Source organism: Sturnus vulgaris, chromosome 2, assembly GCF_052056855.1.
Source record: "Sturnus vulgaris isolate bStuVul1 chromosome 2, bStuVul1.hap1, whole genome shotgun sequence".
NCBI lineage: Eukaryota > Metazoa > Chordata > Aves > Passeriformes > Sturnidae > Sturnus > Sturnus vulgaris.
Window position 1 is genome coordinate 62,807,781 of NC_142244.1, and position 26,856 is coordinate 62,834,636.

Below are 26,856 nucleotides of genomic sequence, written 5' to 3' on the forward strand. Positions count from 1 at the left end.
ATTAAAGTTTTGGAAACCATAGCCATTCCAGAATTAATTAGTAGAAACGTAACAGTTGACTATCAAACTTTTGAATGGTTTTATTTCTAAGTCTATAAAATTTAATATTCCAAATACACCATGTGGGAGCTACACTTGGCAACAATTTTAGTTTATCTAGGTCCTCGTATGGTCATAATACACAAGTCCTGACAGGTGCAATAAACTGAATTGTTTTGTAGACAGTTGATAGCACTTGGAAATATATTCTATGTGTTGTTCATGCAAACACTGGCCACTTAATGATTTTCAAAGTCCCATTATTGGACTTTAGCAATTATATTGTCACATTTGAAATTCCATGCCAATAAATCCAATCAGCTCAGGCTGCCCAGAGAAGTTGTGGGTTCCCTATTCCTGGAGGAGTTCAACGCCAAGCTGGATGGGTCTTTGAGCAACCTGAGCTGGTGGAAGGTATCCCTACCCATGATGGGGAGACAATGTGTGGAACTAGATTATATTTAATGTCTCTTTCGACCGAAACCATTCTATGATGCTATGAAAACTATATTTTGCACAGGTTTAATTTGCCTCTTCTTCTATTTTCCTTCTCAATTCACTGGAGTAAAAGGTAACAAACTGTAACACATTTTCTGAAAGTAAGTAACCCCTTTTTTTTTCCCAGCATTTGAAAGGTTCCTATGCATTCTGACCTCCTTTTAAATGGCTTTTTTAATGAGCTTCAACTTCTGAGAAAGCTGTATCAAATGTGTGTACAGAAATCATCAGACATTTTTCTGCAACATTACACTAATGACAGTGTTCCTAAATATTCATATTTGATCTGGAGTCACATATTAGAACAGATAGGCACAAGAAAGTATTTTTAAATCTCTGTTGTAACAACTGTCAAAAAAGAATATCTGTTTGATGGTTTAACAGCATACTCTCATTGGAAATAAGCTGGTTCCACTAAACTGTGAAAATGAGCCATAAAAACAGGGCCACTTCTCTAAGGTGGCTTTGGACAGTTAGGTTGACATCACAGACTTTAATTTTTGGTAGCAGTGGACGTTTCTGCTTTTGTTTTACTTTTAGATAACATTTGTCCTGCTACTGGAGAGCCTGTGCTGTGGTAGCTGCTGGTGACCTAATTGATGCTCCAGCCCTCAGTCTTGAATCAGAGAGATAGAAAATATTTCTTTACTGTTTAACTCTGGTGGCCTTTAGAGACAGATTATTCCTGGAGATTTTTTTGGAGGGAGGGTGAAAACGAGGGTGGAGTTTGTTTGTGGGGTTTTTTTGTTTGTTTGTTTGTTTTGTTCTTCAGGAAGTTTATGATGCTGGCATTTGAACAATTTTTGATTATTTATCAGGAGACTACAATTCCAGGCAATTAACTTCTTTCATGATGCATCTGACTTAGCTTTAGCTGTTGCACTAGACATCTTGCTGGTTGTAAAAATTCCCCTATGTCAACAATAGTCCCCAGGAGTATTATGTACCTAAGGCTAGGTGACTGAATGGGATATTTTGTATTTCTTGCAGGCACATTGAGGGATCTTGGCTGATTAGTTAGAGTAGCTGACTAGATTTTAGGTGGTTTTCTGCAGGTGAGCTGCAACCTACCTTGAAACTGGAAGTCCAGAATTTTGGTGATTTTGTTATCCTAGGAAGGGCTGTATACCCAGAGAAGAACAAGAGGTTTTTTAGATTTTTAAAGTAATATTCATTTCTTAGAGTTACAATGTAAAGAGGTATGATTAATTAATGAGCTGGAATGTGTAATATCACTTCCATAAATGTTAAAGTGTAAAACTTTTAAGTATATGACCTCTCACTTCGACTGCGATTAAAAAAAAAAATGTCAAGGGAGTTAGACATGTTAGACATTTGTCTCTCTCTCTTTCTCGTCCATTGTGAAGCAGATGTTTACATTTCTAAGATTCCTCCAAACTGCCAAACATTAAAATTAAATTCCTATTTAATTTCACAATTTTTAATAGATATTTTGTACATGGAACAGTTCTCCCTTTGCTGCCTGTATCTCAGAGTGCTGTTGCAGCTCAACACAAGCATCACACCTTCATAATTCATAGAAGGGCTAATGCTTTTAGAGCAGAAAGAAGAGTATTCAACTCTGAGCTCTGTGTCTGTATATGATCATCAAGTACTTGTATTTGTTCTTTTGTAATAATGACCTTACTGTAACATGGCACCCAATTCATTGTATTGCAGCAAAATACAATAAGGTAATTGGTAAATTGTTGTTTAGTTGAAAGTCTTTAATGATTACCATAAATTGGAAATTTCTCACAGCTAAGATGTAGTCATATCTTCTATTTTAAAATCTGCGTATTGGCTCATCCAGGATGTATGAAATGCTTTTTTGCTATGAAAAAGCTGGAACAAAAAGTATGACCGGTTCTTAGAGTGGTCCAGTTTACAGTTAAGTTCTTAGCGCCATCAAAAAGGAGGAGTTGTAATTATTTCCAGGGAAAAAAAATGACTCTTTTAATGGCAGAGAATTGATAAAAAGGCAGTTTATAGCAGGCATTTTGACTGCCAATGTCATGAAAAATTGAAATGTTGATTCTGGTAGCAGCTGTGTTTAGGAGGAGACAGATGTCTTATGTAAGTAAAAGCATAAGGTCAGTCTTCCTGGATATCTCTATTTGAGATATTAGACATAGAAAAGAGACACGAGTTCTGCAGTTGTATAGGTTTATTCAGGTTGATAAGTAAGGGGTTCTGTAAGTGCCGTAATGATTGTATATGAGTGTATATGTATCAGGTAGGTTTCCTGCACAAAAGAGAGATACTAGCTTAAAACTTGTGAGAAGAAAAGAAACAGCAGAATTATAGCTGCTTCCAAAATATGATGTGCTGCATTTGAGGGATACACATAAGAATGCTGAAATACACCTCATTTTCTTGTTGTTTTCTTTGTTTGTGTTTGTTTTTCTAACTTGATACATACTAAATGTGAAGATGAACTTTTATTCTAATTGCATATACTAGAGCTAGGATGGATGTGAACATAATATGTGTTATAATCTTGTTTTTTGAACTAAAGTATTTAGAAACTAGAAGAAAGTACGGTGTACATTGACATACGTGCTGAAGAGAAGATAGTTCTAAATTTTACATCCCTTCTCTAAAATACCAAAGGCACCCATGATATAAAGGCACATCTATTTTACAAGTTTCTTGGGAGTAACAGGTGTCTGCCCTATTTCTGTTGCAAACAGCAGTGACTTAAATTTTGGAGAAAACTTTTTGCCTCTTCTCCAAGCTCAAATATTCCAACCATACAAGAAGTAGCAAATATTTCTCCTCCTACTGATAAAAAACAAAACTAAAATGAAAAAATGGTGTGTGGAGAAGTGTCAGGGGAACACAAATATCTAAGATCCCAGCCACTCTTGTAAGCACTTGCTGTGTGGCATGAAACCCTGGGCCCTCAGCTTCATTAATTGAGTGCTGCCCGTGTTAGGGACACTGATCCGCTGGATGCTGCTGCGAAAGCCGGAGCTGCTGCGAAGCATCGTGGTGTGATGTGAAGTGATGCAGAAAACAGTAGGAGCTCTGTCGCTAGGTCAGCTGCAAGAAGAAGTGACGTGCGTGAATGTACAGTATGCGGAGTTTTCTGAATGATGCAGTCTCTCTTTCTCCCAAAGAACTTCAGCTAATGATACAAGGGGAATTCAGTTCCCTTTGGCAGGAGTCCATGTTGGTCTGGATCCTTTTAATACTTCTGCTTCTACAGTTGCTCGGCTCATGCTGCTAAAAATATACATGAGACTAAATGAAAGTATCTTCTTTCGAAAACTACTTGTCAACAGATCATTTAATGTTCTTGTTTGCATGTGTGGTTCTCATTATTCTGACATAGCTATTAATACTGATGAAAATTAAAGAGAGAAAATCCAAATATTTTCATATTTGCATTTTTCCAGTAACATCTGAGAAACCCCACAGCTAATCAGCCATAAATTTTCTTGATTTTTGTTTATTTTTTCAATTCAAGTGTAATATAGCAGTATACAAAACTATAATACAGCAGTCAGAGCTTCAGAATCCCAGTAGATGATGTAATTATGATTAAAAATTAGTATTATTGAATAATTCAATTTTTTAATATGCAAGAACATTTTTTTCTCTCATTTTCAATAACCATCAGTCTTAATATCTATCTAATGAAAAAACATAAACAGTGTCATCTGTCAGGTTACTAACAGAGAATGCCACTTATTGGAGCCTCATTGTTTACTTTAGCAGGTAATTTGTGGACCGGAATCATTTAATTGTTCTGAGCACATAATTACATGGCAGCATTTTCCAATTTAATTAAAATGTACAAATCTGAAGATTAAGGGAATTTTTGAATTATTAATCATTCCTCCTCTAGGAAATCTTGTTGCTCTGCAGGAGATTTGTCCAGTGTACAACTATACGTATTTTTTTCCTTCTCTTTCACAGACAGACAATTTTCCCGCAGAGCCCAATTACATGGGCAGCAGGCAGCAGTTTGTTCAAAGGTAAGGCCTATTAAATAACTTTCTTGGCTTCCCCATTTGCATTCTTGTCAAAATTGCTTTGCCAGAGAGTACAATTCAACTTAGAACAAGTAAATACAACACTCTCTCTCTCTCTCTTTTTTTTTTTTTTTTTTTTTTTTTTTTTTTTTTTTTTTTTTTTTTTTTTTTTAATATGTATTTCAGTAGCTCCACGTTCAAGGATCCAGAAAGAGCCAGCTTGAGGGACAGCGGGCATGGGGACAGTGATCAGGCTGACAGTGACCAAGACACTAACAAAGGCTCCTGCTGTGACATGTCTGTAAGGGAGGCACTCAAGATGAAAACTACTTCAACTAAAAGCCAGCCACTTGAACAAGGTGAGTGAAGCCTACAATGCCTACAAAAGCGTAAAGTTTAAAACGTCATTATCAACTTATTAGTATTGCAGTTGTGGGTTATCAGGGAGGAATAGTCCACTGATAATATTATCAGAGAAAACAGTAATTTTTGTCTCTAGCCTAGAGCAAAGAACACATTATCTTTTAGAACGAACATGAAGAACATGAAATGAAACCACAAGTGTCCAAAGCAGATTAAAAAAAAAAAAAAAAAGAAAAAAAGAAAAGGAAAAAAAAGTTAGTACTTTTGAAAATGATTAGAATGTACTCTATCTCCACTGGCATTGCCTATGATATATTATATGCAATCCTTCTGTCAAAGCGTGATTTGGAAATTCAAACTAGACATGACTGCAACAGATAAAAGAAGACCAGTCATTTACATTCCTCATGTACTTTGGTGAAGAGGAAAAGAAAATGCTTCGCATAAAAGACAAGAGTAAAAATGAATCAGAAGATGTTTTCATTTCATGGATGCATTTTCCTGTTTGTAATGTTGATTTCACAATTAAGGGTACTGTGATTAATGTCAAATACTAATGCAATCTTATTTTCAGTATACTTTCATTCATATCCCGAGAGGTGGCAAAGATTGAGACTGTGAAACAGTGAAAATTACTTAGATCAGGACAATGACAATGTTCTCTGCCAACATTTATTTTGACAAACAAGCATATTTATTTTCTCAAACTGTGTCCAATTCATTTTTTCCAGATGTGTTTTATCTAATTAGGAGGTCTTTTGTTTCAAAAGATACACTTTTTTTTTTAGAGAATCAGACAGACAAAGCACACCAGCATTCTCTGCCTTTATGTTTTGCTTCTACGCTGTCAGCAATAAAAAAGTGCATCACTGAATGATTTTTAAATGTTTTGTATGTTTCCCATTATTTTCCTTTGTTGTGGGGAGGGTGTTTCAGTGTTAAAGACAGTTAGAAAATTATTAAATTAGTCAGTCTTAATAAGAAACTATATTTCTAATTAAGCAGAAATATAAGGTTTTTATTAATTGTTGATTAATTTGACCTGGGTTTTTTGCCTCTTAGCTTAGTCTGATCCGTAGTACAGTCATCAGAAAATGCATGTTCAACTTCATTTTTCTGATTATGTTGAGATTGCAGTATAATTTTTGCAGTGCAGAATATTTAGAATGCTGCAGTATAATTTATTCTGTATACATTTGGAGGTTGACCTCATATGTGACCTTATTTTCCAAGTAATAAATGCCGGAAAGATTATTTTTTCCTGACCTTTTGCCACAGCAACTCTCTGGTTATAATTGGACATTGATCTGTATAAAGATGCAGTGCAGGATTATTTTTTTAAGAAGAAGCTATTTGAGCGTGTGTCTTATTCTTTCAGCTTTGTGTAACACATAAACAAAAATTCTGGATTTCCATCTATCAAGTATAGCCATGAAAGAGCTTTAAAATTTTTAAAGTTTCACTGGGAAACTATCTCAGATTAAAAATGACCGTGTGAAAGAGTACTTTTTTAGAAAAGAACTGTATGGCTAGCGTTCATCACACTCCAGTTTGTCCAGCAGCACCAAATCCAATTCTGATCAAAATATATGCAATCTAGTAAGTAAATTAAATCAACCATTCTCATTGCTTATTTACATCATAATGCAAAGAGTTATATGCAGGTTTACGCTTGTCATTATACCTAGGTGAGCTGCCCCATTCATCAAGAAAATGTATTCCAATCGCTCAGATTAATTCCTCATGTTCTTATTAAACATATATTGAATTGTGGACGTTAAGTATTGTCAGCCACTGAACTACTAGCAGTGCCTGTTTATGTGAATTTCTTTATTGAGGAAAATAAAATAATGGGGATAGAGAGAGAAACTATTTTTTCCTTTTTTTTCCTTTTAAATATTTTTGTTCCCCCTAGATATAATTACAAATAGTAATGATATAAATTTGTTTGCTTGAATGAACTCTTCTGTCTCTAGTGTACTATAATAAAATCATTGTCATATTATGAAAACTGAACCTGCATTGAGCACCTTATGGGATTTCAGGTCATTGCAGTAACAAATGTGATGCTATGTGGTGTTCCCAATGAAATCAACGATTACTTGTCATTGAGCTTAGTATGATTAGGGTTCTTAGCCCAATGTAATATTTCTCTTTTGAAAGAAGATAAATAAAATTGCTTTCTTGAGTCATAAACCAAGTTGAAGGAGGGTAAGAAATATGATATATGTGATTAGGATAGAAAAACGAATTGAATTTTTCTTTAGAGAAAAATTGTTTTCTGGGAAAAGGAGATGGAAGGTTTGCTAGAAACAATTGTCTCCAGCAATGCCTGGGGCAATATCAGAAGCTGTGGTTCTCTCATCATTCTGAATTGTATGCAGGGATAAGAATTCATTATTTTGTAGCCAAGTTCTAGGCTTGATTATTCTTTTTAAAAGTTATTTAAAATACTTAACTTCTGCTATTAAATAAACAATAATAATTAAATCTTATGAAATTATTGAAAAATTATCTGGATTAACTGTGAAATCAGGATCCTGATGTGAAGATCTTAATTTAAAAACAAGTTTAAAAATAAGTTAAATTTAAGTTTGGCATATCCTTCACGTAATTCCAAACACTATTGTCATGTGGCCAATTCTGCCCAAGACAGTAATAAGAACTGTAGTTGTACCAGTAGTTTGACTACAGTTTTGAGCAACTCTAGCCCAGGTAGTTGAAAATGAAAAGGCCATACTGAGATAAAAAGTGTTGGTAGCATTACAGCAATTCTCAGTAGCAGAGAAGTAGGAAATTTGACAAAAAAAAAAAAAAAAAATTGTAGACAAAGCGTCTTCTGATTTCAGCATGAGATGGGAAGTAATCAAGCTTACATTGTGATTTTTATTAAATTAATGAAAACAGTGAATGATGAAAATAGCTTATTTCAAGGAAAATATACCCAGATAGCAAGTTTTGTCAGGTAATAATTTTAAACATTTTCACAAATGAGAAAGACAATGAAAATTAATTAATTTAATAATTAGTGAAATGCTTATAGAATGGCCTTAATGGAAAGAAAACAGAAAAAAAAAAAGGAGAAAAAAAAACAAGAAAAAACCAAACCAAACAAACAAAATAAAACAAAAAAACACAAAAAACAAAACAAAACAAAATTTAAAAAAAAAAAAAAAAAACCAAAACAAAAAAACTGGAAAAATTACATGATAGTAAGTCTTGTGTTACAATAAGCCTGTCCCACTTTAGTTATCTCAGCCTTATACTCTCTTGCTGTGACATCCAAGCCGCTTTCTGCATAAGAATATCTGGCTGTCTCTTAAGCTTACTTATGCTATCTTAATCAGCTGTCTTACTAAACAGTTTCCATATGTTCCATATCCCTGCTACTCCTTTAATAGAATGGTTTTAGATAAATTTGTTTTGCTTACCTGTCTTTTTTTCCACTTCTGTTGCTGATACTTTAAATTCCATCACTAGTTTGGACAGTCTGAGATCACCCTACTTAGAAGTCTTACAAGAATTAATAGTTTTGAACACATCTGTCAAATTGCTTATTTATATCACTTGAAGCTGCAGCACGTAATATTCACTTTTTTGCATTGAAATAACAGAGTAATTGTTTTGTTTGGTGTGGTTTAAGAATAACAGCAATAATCAGTATTTCTTTAAAAGGTATCTAAAGCTGAAAATTATATCATAACCTGTAAAACATAAACAAGGGAGCAGTAAAACAGCAAGATTTTAATTTAATACTTCTCTTAATGAACTTCTGCATATGCTTACCTTATAATCAGTAAAAAATACCGAGTTATGGACTTTTCTGAAGTAACTTGTAAATTATTGTCTTTATTAGACTTTCCCGGGAATTTTTAGTTTATTTTCCTTTTGCTCTTTTTTTTTTTGTTTGTTTTTGTTTTTCTTTGTTTTGTTTTGTTCTGTTCTTTGGTTTGGTTTGGTGGTGTTTTTTTTGTTTGTTTTTTGCTTTTTTATTTTTCTGTGTTTTCTTGTTTTAGTGTAAATCTACACTTTCATGTCTTTGTCAAAAAACTTTAAGGCATTAAATATCTCCAAATTCAGTAGCTTTGTTGAGTTTTTGCTTTATCACTGTGCATTGCATCTTTCTTTCAACACAGTTTCTTGCCATTCACACCTTCTTCCCATAGAAGACCCATTTCTTCATATGCTGTTGGCTCATTAACAATAGTGTGGATCCTGAGAATAAAGAAAAAAATAGAGGCAAGTGCTTGGAGGAAGGGTAAAATGAAACTCTTCAGCATAGGTCCTTGAAGGACCAAGGAACTAGACTACCTATCAGGCTTCTCTGTAAAATAGCACCATTTTAGTCTAGAGTATTGTTACAAGTGTAAAAGGAATTTACTGTATTTGCACAAAGAAAGTGATACTAAGTATAATTTAAAAATATAATAGCTCTTTCTTCATCACAACAAAAATACATTTGCATCACAACTGATGCAGGTCTGCACATCTGTCTTAGGAGTAAAAATTATAGCAGTTCTAGAGACTCTGTATGAGCACAGTTTGTTACACCATGTTTGCCCACTGAACGTGTTCACGTAACAAGTCTGTAGTAATTTGTTCATTTGTAGTCTCCATTTCTAAACAAGACTGATCCTACAAATCGAGTATCCTGCATTATCCATCTGCAGCAGAGCAGAAATTACAAAAATTTTTTACCAGGATTTTCTGGGCTATCCATTAATTTTCTTGGCATAATCTTGCTAGAGTCTGTTGGATAATTAAAATCCATTCTGTTTAACTGAGTTAGAATCAGTCTAGACTGATAAGTGCAGAAAGTTCATCAAGCACATTTCTGCTGTCTGACATCACCAATGCTTTCCATGCCATTGGGGATGATGAGTTCTTTTATGAATATACCAGCTTAATGAGATAATAGAAAAATAAGATTGTGGAGAAATATTTCTTTTCAAAGTTTGCAAAACTGGTGATGGCCTCTTCTGAGAAACTGATGGAGGCTGGTAGTCTCCAGGAACTGACATAAGCTGTGAAATCTTTTGTTCAAAAATGCTTCCTCCCATAGGTTTTTTCCCCTGGATAGAGAATCTATTACATTCTCTCTGTGCTCAGAATAGCTGTCAGACTCCACTTCTTGCTCTGACACCACTTAAGAGTCTTTATGTCCAGCACTATCATCCTTTCTAACTCGCTTACTTCTAACATGGTCAGGTAAGATGCTAACTTGCTGTTTACTTGCACACACATATCCATTTTTCAATTTCATGTGACGGATTGTTTTCCAGGAAAGCTATAAGAGCAACTTAATTGTATTGAGGGTCTCTTTCTTTTTCTTGGTATGTCTCAGCAGTAGAATCTGTTTCTAGAACTGTAAATACTGGAAATTTTTAGGCGAACCCCACACAAAATGAGGTTTTGAGTCTCAGGTTTTCTGCTTTCTGTTTTCTATATATTTTTCTTATCTTCTTTTTGGTTCTCTGTTTCATGCAAACACATGTATGATCCTAGATGAGGACTAGAATAGGTTAAAGAAAATTCATCTTCTGTAACTGTTTCTGATTGATCAAATTTGTTATCAACAAGCTGGAAATATTTGATTTTGGACTTATTCTAGTAATGAGACTTTAAGATTAAAAATGTAGGCAGAAATGCAGAGTTTTATGGAGAATAATACCATTCTTTGATAACTACTTTGCTGTGTTTTGCAAGTTCAATATGACATTGGAGCCACTGACATTGCTTCTTTCATTTTTTTTCTGCTGTGAGTACATTGTTCAGTGAAATAGCACTTCTGTATGAGAATTTGCAGCATTATTATTGGTCTCATATTCCTCGTAAGTCCTTGTAAATGGTGATATTGAAACTTATTTGGATTAAACTTTTAAATTGATATATTTAACTTTTAGTCAGAGGAAACTAATAAAAGTTTCAAATGTTCTATGTGTCTTGATCTCAAGCATTTAAAGATGATCTAGGTAACACTTTTACAAGATTTTTTTTTACCTGGGCTGAGCTAGACTGTGGACATGTTCAATATTTCCCATTTTTTGAGAGATCAGAATTATATTCTGCCTTCTAACCAAAGTTAATGAATGAGAGAGAAAAATACAGGTCAGTTTCCTTTGCTGTACAGATGATTGTCAGCTTTTCTCATGTTAATACCTAGTAATCTATGACATATCTTTTTCTGCATAATGTCTACAGAAAATTATATGATGGATTTAGACAAAATAAAGAGAAAACTCCCGTATCTGCCAACTTTTGTTCACTCAGAGTATTATGTTGAATATCTCTCATGGTTTTAGTTCTATTTTTAAACAGTTTCCTAGTCTACCAGTCAATTAAGTTCATCTTTTAGATTTCAGCTATTTTTATACCAAATCCGGATTTGCGATTGAAGCTGTGTGACTACTTCAAAACAGAGTCCAGTTTGTTTGGTGCTTCCTCGTTACAGAGGGGAGGGCTCCCAGGCACAGCTTCACCATAGTGTGCTCTTCTCAGAAGTACACACAAGCAGCATTGTTGTTCAAGCAATGCTATCCAGGTAAGGAAGGAGAAGTTTGAAGAAGCAGATGTTTGTCCTAAAAGAATAGAAAATTCAGAAAAGGAAATGAAGTGGCATCCTAATGGAGAAAAGATAGATTCACTTAATGTCTCATGGCTTCTCTGCCTCTGTTGATGCAAAATAGAAAAGTGGTGCAAACATTCTGGCAGCTGAAGTGACAGTGAATACAGTTTACATCAGATTGCCTTAGCCTATTATTGCTGCCTGTTATTGGCCATTATCCTGCATTTCAGCTGCTGTTGTGTTCTGCCAAACTGGGTTTTTAATCAGGTGCACGTTTCAGCACCTGGCAGATTATTGCCATCATATATCTGGTAGCTGTGAAGTTTTGTGAATAGCACATCCCAAAATTAATGTATTTAGCCAAAGATTAGGGGGGAAAATTTCTATAAGTGACTTTCAAAACATACAGAAAGAACTTTCTCCATCAGTAAATGCAAAAATGTCACTGTGACTTAAGGGATTGCAGCCATTCATCACAACTTCATCTATGCACCATTTGGTGTGTCATGCTGCATTTTTAGGTAATTTAATTTCTCCTCCACATTATTTCTACTTATTTTATATTTAAAAATTACTTCAGTGGCTGAAAATTATATGTATTTTTGACTGTTTTTTCATTGGACGCTTCACTATTGAATCAATTTAGATATGCCCTTACTAACATCTAAAAAGTTCATGACTGCACCAATAAAAGTATTCATAAATTTCAGAAGAGTTTTCTTTGATGAGCTTATTTGCAAATTAATTCATACCATGCACTTCAAGATCACAAGTCTATTACCATAAGGCTCATATCTGAGATTCTAATATTTGGGTCCTATAGCTGTTGGTGCTCATCTCTTTCTGCTTTACTTCAGAGGCAACAAAGCAGAATATCCCTCCCCTGTCACTAGTGGAAATCTCATTATATCCTCTCTTTACTTTCTGTTTTGACACTGCCTTTCCTGGGGCTGAGCACAGTTATTGTACTGCAGTTTGTTCTTGGAAGGCTTACAATCCATAAGTTATCTTTTCACTTTATTCCCACCAGAAGAGCAAGAGAAGGATTTGCAGTTCTCAGTAAGATGAGGTCCTTCTATGTCAAAATCATTATCTTCAGCTAACATTTCTTCTTTTCAGATTCTTTTCATAAATTGAAAGAAAAGTGGGGGCATAGAAAGATCAACAACTTTTGAAACAAGGAAATCAGAAAATGGAGAGTCTTCATAAGGCTTTATGCATTTCCCTGGATGATAAATGGATGTTCTCTACTTGTGCTTACTTTTATTAATGAATATTTTAGGGCATATATGCATATATTGGATGAATACTTACTATCAAGGAAACTACTGTAACAGGACTAGAGAGTCTATTCCTGACTCTTGTTCTGTGTCTGAAAATGTCCATAAATGGTGTACTTACCTTTACATCCTTAAAAGGTTTATTTTAATTACTCTTACACAGAATTAGAGTTTAGGGAAAAAAAAACATATATATGAGGGCATTATTCAGCTATATAGAGAATACAATTAAAACAAATACATCTTCCTTTTTCCTCATTTTAAATCATCATTTTATGATTTATGTATCTCCTCTTATTAAGTCAGCAGAAAATACTGATATGATAAACAGCGATAGTGGACAAGATATAACAAAATCCCATTGCATAGTGCAGCCACATTATTTTTACCAAAAAGAAGCAATGTTCTGCAGATGGTGTTACCATGAAGCTGATACACATTAGTTGGAAATCTGAATGATTGTATTTATCAATAGTTCTATGTCCAGCTGGGGAAGACAAAAGGGAATTGTCTTAAATAAGAGACAGGAGTTAATTATTCCATTCAGCAATGCTTTAGCTGGAATACTACTAATTGTATTTTAGTCTTCTGGAACAAATAGCATCTCCTAAAGTCTGTGCACACTAATAGAGACTGTCCTTTTCATGGCCCTTTTTCTATTTACTTACTACTTTTCTCCTATGCCATGGTTTCCAGAGGAAGAAACGTGGTTTAATTTAATTTGGACCAGAGTTGCAGCATGCTCTAATTAGTGATACATCCACAGTACACAGTTTGTGGACATATTTTAGAGATAGATCTGAATTCAAAATCAAAAAAAGAGGTATAATAACAGCAGAAAATAGAGATTTGTGAAACATCGCCTATAGGTGAAGTTCGAAAGAAATGTTTGTTTAGAATCTGTGTGTGTTTAAATGAACAAGGACTGGAGTGAAGCATAATAAAGGTCTTTGCGTATATAAAGTTGCTATAAATAGGATGGTGCTTGCTCTTTCTTTTCTTTTTGCTTTATTTTCTGTGAGAATCATTTAAGTTATATTTGAGAGAGGGCTTTACTATAAAGATGTGTAAGCACTGAAGCAGGCTACCCCTCTGACTTAAAGAATACCCTTTACTGGAGATTTTTAAAACAAGTTAACTGCACATTTGTAAGTGATAATCTAGATTTATTTTAAACTATCCAGGGCCAGAGGATGCACTCTAGTCCGGCTTTTTATGGTTCCAAAATTATTTATGGGGATGTATTGCACTGTCTAGTCCTGAGTAAAACATACTAAAAGAGAATATTTGCTCTTATCCATTCCCGAGCATCTTTATGAACATCTTCTTCATCTTGAAGAACTCACTATGTTAGAGAATTGAAGGGAATGTGGATTATGTAGTGTTTCCCAACAATAATATGCAGCATTTAACATTGTCTTGGCTCAGAGACAGAGCTGCAGAACAATTAACTAATGGAATTTAGTGAAACTTTGTCTAGCCTCTGTACTTCAGTGATACACAATGCCATGTATCAGCCTCTGTGCACCTACTGCCCAATCTGATCTCCAGAATGGCAGAACAGCTGGTTTCCATTCCCTGCTGCTGCTTTCTCCTATTCCAGCTGCTGCACTTAAATAACCCTTCCCCAAGTGGGCTTCATATGGTTTGAAAGGGACTTAATGTACCTCAGTGCATAGGGAACTTTTGATGCATATTTCATCATGTTTCAGTTCTTTCTACAGGGAACGCTGCATGTATAACAGATGTTCCCTGACTACTACCCTTTCCTGAAGGTGACATGCCCTTTTTTGTGTTTCATCTCTAATGTATATAGACCTGGTAATGTCTGCATGGTACTAAAAAACAGTGCTCCATGGCTGCTGCCCCTGTGCTGCATGCCAAGCTATATTTAATTCCATCTGCTCCCCTCTGCAGTGGGAAATGGAGAAGAGCATATGCCCACTACAGCCAAGTCACACTGTGGCACAGATAATACCCCTTTATTTAAGACAAGTATAGGTATTTTTAAAATTTAGGACTCTATTCTTCCAGTTTTTTCATATAAATTAGTGGGGATATTCATGTTATTGCATATAAAAAAATTATAGCCTTTATTATATATTATTGTTATTATTATTGCAATATTATTAATATTGTGTATGTATATGTAGTGTGCATGTCTATATATGTCCACATACATACTCATAAATACAAAAATAAGATATCATTAACTGATATCCCTGAAAACTTATTTTTAATCTATATAAATCTATACCTTAACATTTTAGAAAATTTAATGCTTTCCACATTTATGCTTGCTTGTTTTAAAACTACAACTCTGAGAAGAATTCACAAATCTGTTTACACAAAATATTCAATTTTCACCATAAAAGTCGTTTTGGAAAGAATAATAATTCTGAGGCAAAAACTGTCCGATTAAAATAGAGTATATAATTGAAAAGCGGTACTTTACCAATAAAGTTTTAAAATATCTATTTAATAATGTATAGCACTATCTGACCCAATTTTTATTTGAACAAATGAATACAGTTCTTACATAAAAAGTGCAGTTTAGGTTGCGCATTGACAAGATCTCTAGGCAGCTACAGAGCCCAAACAACCTATCAAGGTCCAAATCAAACATAAAAAGAAAACAGAAACAGAACTGTGTCTGTTCTGACTCTGTGGAGAGACTTCTGCAGCACATCTGTAATCTTCATGGCCCTGGGAAGTGTATATTGGATCTGTGTGTGCTGCTGAATATGAATATTCCTACACTCTGTGGAGTATTCCTACACTTTATGGAATATTCCTGCATTTCATGTCTCTGATTAGTTTTAACAAGTCATATTTCTTTTCAACATTGCTAATTTGGCTTGAAGCAAAGATTCTGTCCCTTATCATTATGGTATTTTGTTGTTGTAAGAAAAGTTCACATAAATTGCTTCCTTTTGACGGGAAGTACATGGAGTAGCTCAGGATGGAGAAAAAACACTACACTGAAGCTACTGCTGTGAGGAAAGCTTTAAACTCAGCTTAATTTACCAGTGTTCTGTGGCTGCTCTTTTGCTTCTAGGGAGTACCAGAGTACATGAATAACCTGGGCACATTGCTGAAATGGAACATAAATATTATTTTAAAAACACAGACAAACAAAGAACCAAACAACCAAACAAACAAAACACAAACAAACAAACAAACAGTAACAAAAAAACCCCAACAACAACAACAAAAAAACCCAAAGAAAACTAAACAAAGCAAGGATACTTTTGGCATTCATGTAGGCTATAAACAAATAAGTCAAGTAGTTTGGACTTCCAAAACAAAACTTCCCTCAAAATTTTATTTCTTCGTTATAGTGATTGTGAAAATAAAATCCTATAGTATGTTTAAGCCTATGACATATAAAATTGTGAATTTTTCTTATGGATACTTTTTGTTTATATAAAAGTATTGATAATATCTATATTTTTGGTTACATTTAGGACTGTTTACTAATTCTTCATTATTAATGCATATTTTCGTTCCTTTATTTTTAATTTTATATGGGTTTTTGTTCTGTGCATTCATATTCTTTTTCTTATTATATGGAGAATAGCAGAAATATGTTGCTAAAATTTTGGCACAAGGAAAGAGCCTCCCAAACGCAGACTGGACAGATACTGATTAGTGTGAACTCACTTACCTCAATCACTAATTCACCAGTATATTACAGTGATTTCAGGAGACGTGTAACCTTCATAAGTATGGCAAAATAACCCGGTATTTAAAGCTTCGATATAAGCCAGTATTTAAAACCTGAGAACTTCATTGCTACTTAGAACCTAGAGATTACTTTAAATTCTTTAAGGACATAGATTCAGATGTCAGTAGAAGCTCAGATTTATTGTAAACTTATTAAACATCTTTTTCTGATATGCAGAAGTGTGGAAAAACAAAGTGAGAGTCAGAGGAAGAGAAAGAAAAAATATTAACTTAGAAGTTAAGAGTGAGGGAACATAACATGTAACACAGAGGAGAAAAGAAAACCAAACATGCAATCAAAACACATTCAGATTTCCTAAGTAAGAAATTATTAGAGGTAGTGTTCTTTTGTTAAATTTAATTCTCTGCCAAAAGTGATAAAAATATGTAATCTTCCTAGAGACAAACTGCATTTAAATATTTGTAAACTGGAAATATTTAATATCAGACAGGTGCTTGCTTTTTTTGCAGAAGTTCATCATGGTCAGCAGACCTGTACCACCTTGCCCATATTTAATCAACACAGTATGCTATTTTTTTGTTTTGTTTTGTTATAAATCTACAAAATATAATTTTGTAATATAATTTTTAATCCAATGTCAGGTAATATAATTCTTTTGCATAAGCACAAAACTTAGATGATATTTTTCCTTTAGATGTGTGAATGTAATACTCTGGAAAGTAGAAAAAAAATAAGAAAATGATTAGGTTAAGACAGCTAAAAGTACTCTTCAAAATCATAATGAAATCCAAGATATTCTAGTTAATGGCATCTTCATTTAGACTGAATTTTACATTTCCAAAGTTGATTGCAAACTAAGGCACAGGTTTTCTTCTAGATATTTAGTCCTCTATAAATACAACAAGCTGGAAAGACCTAAAGTGAAGATTTTGCTAGTTAAAAAACAAAAACAAAAACAAAAAACTAAAAGAAAGCTTCCCAAACCTCTTCATTTTCAACCCTGTTGAAGGAAAGGACAGTCACATGTTCTCAGGGACCTTGTCCCTATCATTTCACCTACTATCTCGCCTACTTCTGAGCTAGTTGCCCTAATTCTTTATAGTTAATTCGTAGATGAGCTCTCTAGAATTACTGAGAGTGAGGAACTTCTAGAGTATGATTCTTTTGATCTGTTTAAGATGAATCACATCCTCTTTACTGTCAGTAAAAGATGACTAACTGATATAAATAACTGTATATACCTAAACCTATGAAAGAAGTATTTCTTGTCAGGTTTTCAGAATTTGTTTAGCAAATCATCCCATTTCATCAGTCATACTGTAGAGGTGTTGAATCTCTCTTCCATGTCAAAAATATGATTTCTGTTTGCATGGCTATTGTTCCCTCTTCCTTGTATTTGCAAATGGGAACTGTTTTTTTTTCCCTCACAAAATTGGGCAACTGTGTAAGGTGCATTATTTTTTATGCTTTGCTTAAATACTTGTTTACTTAGCTTTTGGTTAGGATTCCCATAGCTAAAACAGTAGAAGCAATGTAGTATATTGTGTTGGAGGCTTAAATTTAGAATCTGAGATCAACCTTCTACAAAGCCGTATGTGCTGAAATGCTTTACTGAAATGACTCACAAGAAAAGAAAGGCATGGTCTTGGATTATATGGACTTCTTAAAATCAAAATAAATTATGCTGTAAAATAAAAATGCTGGAACTATTTTAATTTAAGTTAATTAAATACCAAGGGATGGATTAATGTATTAATTTAAGGATTAATCTCTGTGTAAAATATCTGCACCTTACATAATGTTAATCTTCAGTAAATTTTTATAATTTGGTGAGTGGAAGTAATTCATGAACTTGTTAAGCCTAGCTCCTTATAACATCCAAGACAGATCTTGTATGTTCATTAAATAGCAATGGATTCTGGAATAGCTGTTAATCCCCTGCAAATACATTTAAGAATCAACTGGCATTTCATAAACATACAGTAGCAATCCTATTAAATCTAAGTAAATATTTGTTTAAGATACTTCAGTTCTATCCCATTTTATCGCACCCACTGCAGGGTGTGCCACTATGATGGCAAGGTGAGTTTTATCTGCATGAGTACACCTGCCACTCTCCTATCAACTCCATCACCAGAGCCAGCTGCTGGAGGTGTTGCACATGGTGGCACAATGAGGTCTCCTTCTAAACTTTCTGCACTGTGTCCCTGAAAGAGATAAACTAAACTAAATATATATTCATATAACTACAGGAATGTCAGAGTTTTCTGCCAAATAGCTGTGAGAAACGGGGTTGTCATATTTTTTCACACTTCTAGATGACATATCTTTGCCAGCAATGCTTCACAATATAGATCTGGTCTCACAAGTTGCTATTCAGCATCAGTGTTATTGATAGAGAACATAGTCTGCTTTCTTGCAAGGCTCACACGGAGAAAGATTGAACTGCATTTTTGGCAAATTGAACACTGTTGTCAGGAATATCTTACACACCTTCTCATGCAGAGATTAACCCTCATGACAACTATTTAACTCTGTAAGTGCCTCTCAGAACTATCTCAGAAAGTAAATCTTCTATATTGTACACCAATCAAGTACTTACGACTGTGTTCTGCTTTTGTGTTTGCTCTTTCAGCTTTGTTAACATAGGAAGGAGTAGCAAAGTAAACATCCTATCTGGATTATTTTTTCGCTCTCTCTCTCTTAAGGTAGTCCCTTTACTTTGGGAAATTGGAGTACTTTCTTCTGATGGTTCAGTTTACTATTTTTTTACCCACAATAACATAATTATATGGTCGGTTTCTTCAATATTTAACTACTTTTACAAAGGACGATAAAATAGAGAAGTGGTTTATAAAACAAACTAACAAATCCCCCCAATTTTAAGATAAAATATATAATCTTTTCTTGTGAAAATATTAATTAGACATTTTTAGACAACTACCGATTGCTATTTCAGAAATTATTGGAAATGTAATTTATATTAAAGTCCCATATAATAATTTATGTTTTGCTATTTACAGCTAAATTGTAGTGCACAAAATATTCTAAGTTTATCTATGTTGCAGAAGAGGAAAACAAAAGTGTTTATTAGTGAAAATAATGTAAAAATTTCTTCAATTTACATCCTTATACGGCTTTTAATATCTCTATACCTTGCCCTGTATCAATAGGGCTAATAAGGGCCAGTTTAATCCCTTAGAATTCTTTCAGCTTTGAGCTTTGGATCCCTCTGCTTTTTGAAAGTTAGCTAAGTTTTTTATTTTCTACCATCAGAAAATTTCAGTCTGAGAAAGGTAAGAATTCAATATGATTATTCTATTCCTGGAAAAAAATAGAAGAAATTTTGAAAAGGAAGGACTTTAAGCTTAAAACAGTAACTTAGTAATAATATCAGACATATTAAAAAAAATATTGAAAAAAAGGTAGGTAAATTTTCTATTGGCCATATGAAATTTTTAACTGTATACTTTCAGTGACTTCTCATAATTCAGGTCTCATCTTCCTTTTCTATCTCACCATTCCAGTGTAGATTGTAAAATGTAGCTTATCTGGAGCAGTCATGCTGGTAGCTACACATGCATTTGATTCTATGAAACTAAATGCTTCATAAAGATTTTTTTTAATTTTTTTGGTACAGATAATTTAATATCTTTTATTAAACTGAACTAAGCTAAGTACTTAAAAATAGCTCCATGACATTCAGAATAATGGATATGAAAGCAAGAGTAATAAAAATTGCTGGGAAGGTGCAGTGCAAGCACTGATTCAGCAACTACCACACTGATTTAAACATTTTCTTTGGTACATAAGATATTAATCTGTAGGAGTTTAAAAGCATATGAAAACAACCCTCTCTAGAAAGGGTTGAGATGTGGAAGTTACACAAGAAGTAACAGACTCCAAGTCATGGTGCAGTCTAGGGCAGCAGTACTTTATGTATGCCCTTCGCTTAACAGCAGCTGAAGGTAATTCAATCATCCACCCAAATGCCACATCTGAGTCACCTTGTGGAATTTCCTGTTACTCCAGCCTTTGCACAAAGACTTTAGTACAATTACAGCCCTGAGCAGTTAAGTGTCTAAATAAAAGATTGCAAGAAAATTTTAAATAGACATTTTTTTTCAAACCTGTGAGGATTTTTGTTCTGTGATTTTTTGTAATGTGGTTATGGACTCTTAGCTTGTCCTGCACAACAATCTCTACAGCTTTGGTGTGTATGCAAACATGCTGCTTTTGATTGAAACGTGCTACCTGATAATTTCACTGGCAGTGCCTAGTTCTTACTTTAGGAGAAACAGTAAATAATTGTTTCCTATTAGTCTTCTCAGTGACAATCACGATTCAAAAATCTTTTCATATTTTCCCTTTGTTGTGTCTTCTTCAAGCTGAAAAATCTTTGTCTATTTAATCTCTTCTCTTATGAAAGCCTTTTCATAACTTTGATCATCTTTGCTGCTCTTTTTTGTCTTTTCAGTCCTATTATATTCTTTTTGAACATGGCATAAGCAGATCTGAATACAGAAGTCTAGATACAGCAGCTATGGATTAAAAGAGTAATGTTTTATGGTTTAATCTCTATTCTTTTCCAAGATACCTGCTTGTGCTAACTGCTCTCTTGATGAATTATAAGCTGACATCTCAATTTAACTGTCCAGACTAATACAGAGATCAGTTTTAGAATCCCTGGCTTGTGCATTGAGAGCTGTTGCTGTTTTCCATCATGTATATTACCTGCATTTGTTGACACTGAATCTCGTGTGCCATTTTACTGTAGTCAGTCAATTGTATGACATCTATCTGCAGCTCTTCACAGTCTCAGATTTTACTACTCCCATTTGTTTGGTACCAAAGGTAAGTGATAGTGTTACAATTCTCTAATTTCATATTTGGATTCCATATGGTCTGCTGATTTGTTAATAGTCGTCTTACCCTATTAATCTTTTAGTTCCAGGCAGTTTTAATGACTCATTTCTATCCCCAAAATATCTGCATTATAGGAATCACTCTAGGTTCCTTCTTTTCAAAAGTTTATCCATATATATATATGTATTTATATGTATATATATATATATTTTTTTTTTAAGAATGAGTACTTGTGACCTTATCTTCTTTCAGCACTCTGTATATGTGGATTCTCTGTTAGTCTCACTGATCTTCTGGCAGACTTTCATTTTTTCTGATTTTTTTTTGGATAAAAATTCACATTAATTTCTGTGTCATGAACAAATAGTATTCAAAACCTTTTTCATACTTCCCTACAATATCGTAACATTTTATGTGTCAGACTTAATGCATTTTTCTCATCCTAATTTGGTCAAAATTTTGACATTTTTTTCAGAGTATCTTTTTACTCTTAATGGCCTTCTTTAGTCTGCTGTTTCACCATGCTAGCTATTTTTTTGTCCTTTAAAAGCGTTTTTGATAAGTGGTATACAGTTTCCCTGAACTCCTAATATAGTATCTTTAGGCAGTCTGTCATGCTATCTGCAAGGATTTAGTCTTTTCGTTGTCCTTTTCAATTTCCTTTCAAAAAGCTTTGTCATGTTCAGGTAGTTCCCATTTTTTTTTAGTTAAATGATACTGTAGCCTTTTTTTTTTCTTCTTTTCTTTTGTCTCTTTTCTGTAGACATTGCATTTGAGAGCTTAGTTGCCAGCATTACAGTGTAATTTATAGTTACTTTTTCCACCTGGCCTGTTGAATGTTAAAAAATAAAACAAGTAAGCACTGTTTATCCTCTCCTGAACTCTTTGACTAGTTCTAATGCTTGCATTGTGCTTCATCATTCCTATATAATTCATATCTTGGAATTATAATTACACTGGGTTACACAGGCTATTTTCTTTCTATTACTTTTGTGAGGTATCTTTTACATCACATTCCTCTCTTAGAACCAGCTACTGGAGTTCTTATCTTTTATACTTTAAAAAAGGTGTAGAATCAAGTAAATACTTGCTTTTGGTCTGGCTACCAATTTTTATGCTCCCTGTTCAATTAGGATTTTATTTGCTGAAGTTTCTCTTTGTTATTCCCTCTCTGAATACCATCAACTTTTACTTTACCCTATTTTTTTTTCCTTTTTCACTTTACAGTTTGTGACTCTACTTGACAAGGGATCTGAGATTACATGCTTTTCTATACCTGTCACTTGTCTTCAATCTAAAAAACACTGTCATAGACAATTCAAATGTTGCCAGCCTTTTTCTTCTGCTGGTTTGCATAATGCCTAGTCTGCTTGAATATGTACCATTCATAGCAAATGTTTCCTCGGTTGCTATTTAAAACATACCCTCGTTTTACCAATTCTCAACCCCAAAGAGTATATGAGCTTTAGCATCTAAAATTCACAAAGTAGAAACAGCATCTCTACAGAAATGTGGAAATGCTGCAGAAATGTGATGCCATTTTCAGTTCTTTCTCAGGTCACTACAGTAAGACAGAAAAGAAAAAAAGAAGACACTTTTATTCCAAACCAATTATAGAGAGATCCTTAGCTGTCTCTTTTTCATCTGGAATTTTATCTTTTGCTTGTAATTCAATTGACTAAAGTCTGCCACTTCATAATGGATTTTTATGAGAGAGAGACTTGATAGTTATACCTGTAACTAATGTTCCAGTAAAATTCAGTGTTGTGCTTCCTTTTTACTGGAGAAAACACCCACACCTTATATTGGTTGTCTCTGATGACTGCCACCAGTTTCCTATTTTCAGCTCCTTCTGGTTTTTATTCTCACTCTTCCTGGGAGTTTTGGCAACTAAGAATAACCTTTTTAAGCGCATGTACAGACAGTGTCCATTTTTCCTTGGTACACTAGTAATATCACATATCAAAGGCAGCAGTGATATTTTTCTTGTTCTCTTGTTACACAATTTTCCAAATGCCTATATTAGGCTTGTACCTTACCCTTTTGTAATTTTGACTTTCCTCACACTTGGAAAAATACTTTTAGAGCTCTTTTACCTATTGTTGCAGAATTCCACTTAGGAATGCAAGCATCCATTGTTATTACCATTTTCCCTCAATCTAGCACAAATCTTAATATTTTTCTATTTTTTTAACAGTGAGGCAGCTGTGAAAACTTGTCCAAATTAACATTACAGGTGGATTAGTCAAATCATTTTAGAGTTATTGGTTCTTATCTTTGTTTAAGTTTAAAGTACATTCAGTCACTTTGCCTGAACTTAAATCCAAAGTGAATCCAAAGTGCCAAAGTGAATAAGAGTAAAGAGAATCAGGGCATTTTAGATCTGAATAAGAATTAGAAAAATGTTATGCAAAGAGTAAGAGTATAACAAGAAGAGCATAAGAATATCTACTTAGTGGTTTGATGCAACTGAGCAAATCTTCTTTGTCTGTTTAACTGATAAGTATTAATTTTTCAGACTGTTTCAGTGTCGCTTCAGACAGAAGTACCTACTTTTTACCTAATCTTGTGTTCACTATGGATGTTTTTCATCAAAACAACACCTTAAGATTCTTTTCCACCTGATGTCCAAACCTCTTTTTTGGTCTGCAGTGGGACCTTTTTGGGTTGCTGTAGCTCCTGACTAGGCTGTCATAGCTTTGTGGGGATTGCTGTGGCTTCTTGGTTGAGTCTGGTAAACACAAGGTCATTGTGCATGAAAGAAGTATCTTGGTAATGCATCCTCATTCACCCATTGTTCAGGTCCTGTCAGGTAACACCCTCATATTCTTGTTTTGTGCAAATAAATCATGGCACCCCGAAGTCAGAGGTTCTCTGACCCTGAAACCAAGCTCAATAGCCTGGCCACAGAGACTTGTAGTCTCTTTTACCCTGCAGTACAGAAAAGTCACCTCCTTGTGTCACCAAGGGTCCATTTTACAGAATTTCTGTAAAGGTTCATGGTAAAATCCAAAAAGAACGTTATGCTAAGAAGAAGAATCACACAGCTGTGCATCCTGGCTATGCTGACTTCTGAATCATGTCTGCAACATGAGAGCTGGATCAGGCCAAAGGTGTGCTCAGCATGACTCCAACTGCATGGAAATTATAGGCAGGGCTGTTACACTAAATAGACAGTTTTCAGCTGTGTCGATTTTGCATTTATTAAGCCAGATTCAGCCAAAGAATCAGTAAAAAAGGAATCAACATTTTGAGCTCCACAGATTGTCACTCATGTTCTCAGACAAGAACAGGAGTCTTGCAGTTTATCTAAGGGGCTTAACATTTTTTCTCAGATTCTCATTCAATTACAATATATATTTATTTAAAATTCGTTCATCTGGAACCTTAGGAAAAGATAACTTCTTTCCATTTAAGTTTTACAAAGAGGTGACAGTAACAGCTGAAACTTGTGGAATATTTGACCCAGACGTGTCCCGTTAATAGCTTGCTTGCTGATTCAAACGAGGGATGCCATCAATGTCGTATTCAGGATTTCCTTACTGAAAAGAACAAAACAGGTCTGAATGTAAAGTTATGGTACACTGCTCTGTCAGTTTGAACAGCTCAAAGGTAGACAAGGATACCTGCAACTCTGTTCAGCTGAGCTTGAATTCCACCCTGATGCATGCTGAGAGTTAGCATTATGTACTTTACTCTCAGTGGTGACTGGCAGCCGTGTAACTCTGCAAGCATATCCTGCCATTTGTTCTATCCAGCAGAAATGGTTTTCATTCCAAAGCAGCTCTTCCAAATACTTCAAGGAATAGTGTGCAAGGAGGGTGAGTTTGGGCAAATTTAAAAAAGAAAAAAAACCACAAAAAACAGTAGTATTATATGAAGGGAAACAAAATCCATACCATTTCCTTGTGAAAAATTGAAAAGTGTAAAAATCTTAGGAAAAAACCAAAAGTTATATTTCATGTGAAAAGACAAAGAAAGGTACAGGACATTAATTTTGCTAAGTACAGTATGCTGAAATCCATAGGATTCAGCTCTTACCTAACTCTTAATCACAATTCCAAGTGTTTCTTGTTGCCTGTGAGAGCCAACTATCTCAATCATTTAGCTATCAATGTGAGACTTGCTTGTGCTCAACTGTTTATTGGGACAGTGTCCTGGATGGGACCCCACAACTCTGTTGGAATAATTTTTAGCTCATTGCATCTTATTTGCATTAGAAGAGTGGGAATTAGTTATGTGGATGGAGAGGAGGAGGCATGGTGTGTCCCAGCAGATCCACACCAAGTTTGATGTAGCCATGGAGGTGCTAATGAAACACTTGACTTTCGAACCTGTAGCTAACAGATGTGGCTGCTTTTATTTACTGCATTTAAACTGCTGGGTTTTTTATTTACTTACTATTCTTTGATTGCTTCCTCCACATTTGTGATGTGTCTTTTCCATCAAATAACAGACATCAACTGAGAACATTTTGTTTCTAGTCTTGAGAGCTTCACACTCATGAGTGTGGCCTAGAGGGACACAGCTGTCTCATTGTGCAGTGAACGGAGAATTGTCCTTGGATGCATCCTGCTCAGCAAAGCCTTAAATATTATGGCCAGGTTCTTGAACTGGCATTGAAAGTAAATGGAGAACCAATGGAAAATATGAGTTGAAATGACAGGTTGAGGTGGCTTGTCCTCTTAAAGAATTAACTTTTTTCCAGTCTGACATTAAAAAACAAAGTAAAAACAAGTAACTTCAGTTCCTTTCTCTATATGTCTGATGAGATCTTGAGACTTTGTACTACTTGAGTAAGCAGAGAGTGTATAATTCAAGGAAACAGAAAATACTCCTAAAATACAGACATGCTGAATGTTCTTTTTTCCTTCAGCATCGCATCCTTCTTCAGCTGGCTGAACTTGATCAGCTGTTCTTTACTGTTTAGATTTTATGATAGTTTTGTGACAACACTACTTCAGAAGATGTAAGGCTGGGGTCTATGAGTTTGTGGCCCATAGCGGCTCCCCTTACACAGTCCTTGTAATGCGTGTGGCAAGCTTGTGGTCCCGGGAAGGATCATTCCTAGGGAGGCATTAATATGTTCAAAAGAAGAAGGAAACTTCTAACATTAAAAGGAATAATAAAAATGCCTGTGACTGTCCATAAGTATTAGCTCCTGATGAGCGAGGATGGGATCTCTCATAGTTTCTCCTATTAGAAAGCTCTCCTAACATTAGAAAGTTACTTTCACAATTTTATCTGGTTTAAATCAGTTAAACCATCTGCTTCCATATGATACATTCTCTATTCTCTACATGAGACTTTTAAAGGAAAAAGGACTTGTGATCCTTCAGTGAGTTGGTTCAGGAAGGTGAATTGATTTTTTTAAAATACGATCTTTTAGGCACTTGAACCTACTCACTGTAAAATTGAAACAAGGTAGAAACAAAGAGTAGATGCCAGGCAGGAATGATCTGTTTTAGTTTTACATATTGTGGAACCTAACAGCCTAAAGAAAGGAGAAGCTTGCTTCAGTCAGAAGGTAGGTCTTCACTAGGCATATTTCCTAGCCCAAAAAATTGTGAATCCACA

At 34.5% G+C, this 26,856-nt stretch overlaps 1 protein-coding gene across 6 annotated transcripts in view; it reads left to right on the forward strand.

The window, feature by feature from the left end:
* Window positions 1–26,856, forward strand: part of PCDH17 (protocadherin 17) — an 89,600-nt gene that overhangs the window by 24,847 nt on the left and 37,897 nt on the right. For 5 of the 6 annotated variants that reach the window (XM_088159728.1, XM_088159727.1, XM_088159724.1 and 2 more), the window contains exons 3-4: window positions 4,462–4,520; window positions 4,704–4,876. In XM_088159728.1, the coding sequence (XP_088015854.1) occupies window positions 4,462–4,520; window positions 4,704–4,876 (232 nt within the window). The remainder of the gene's footprint in view (window positions 1–4,461; window positions 4,521–4,703; window positions 4,877–26,856) is intronic. The other variant, XM_088159726.1, reaches the window with a different exon arrangement.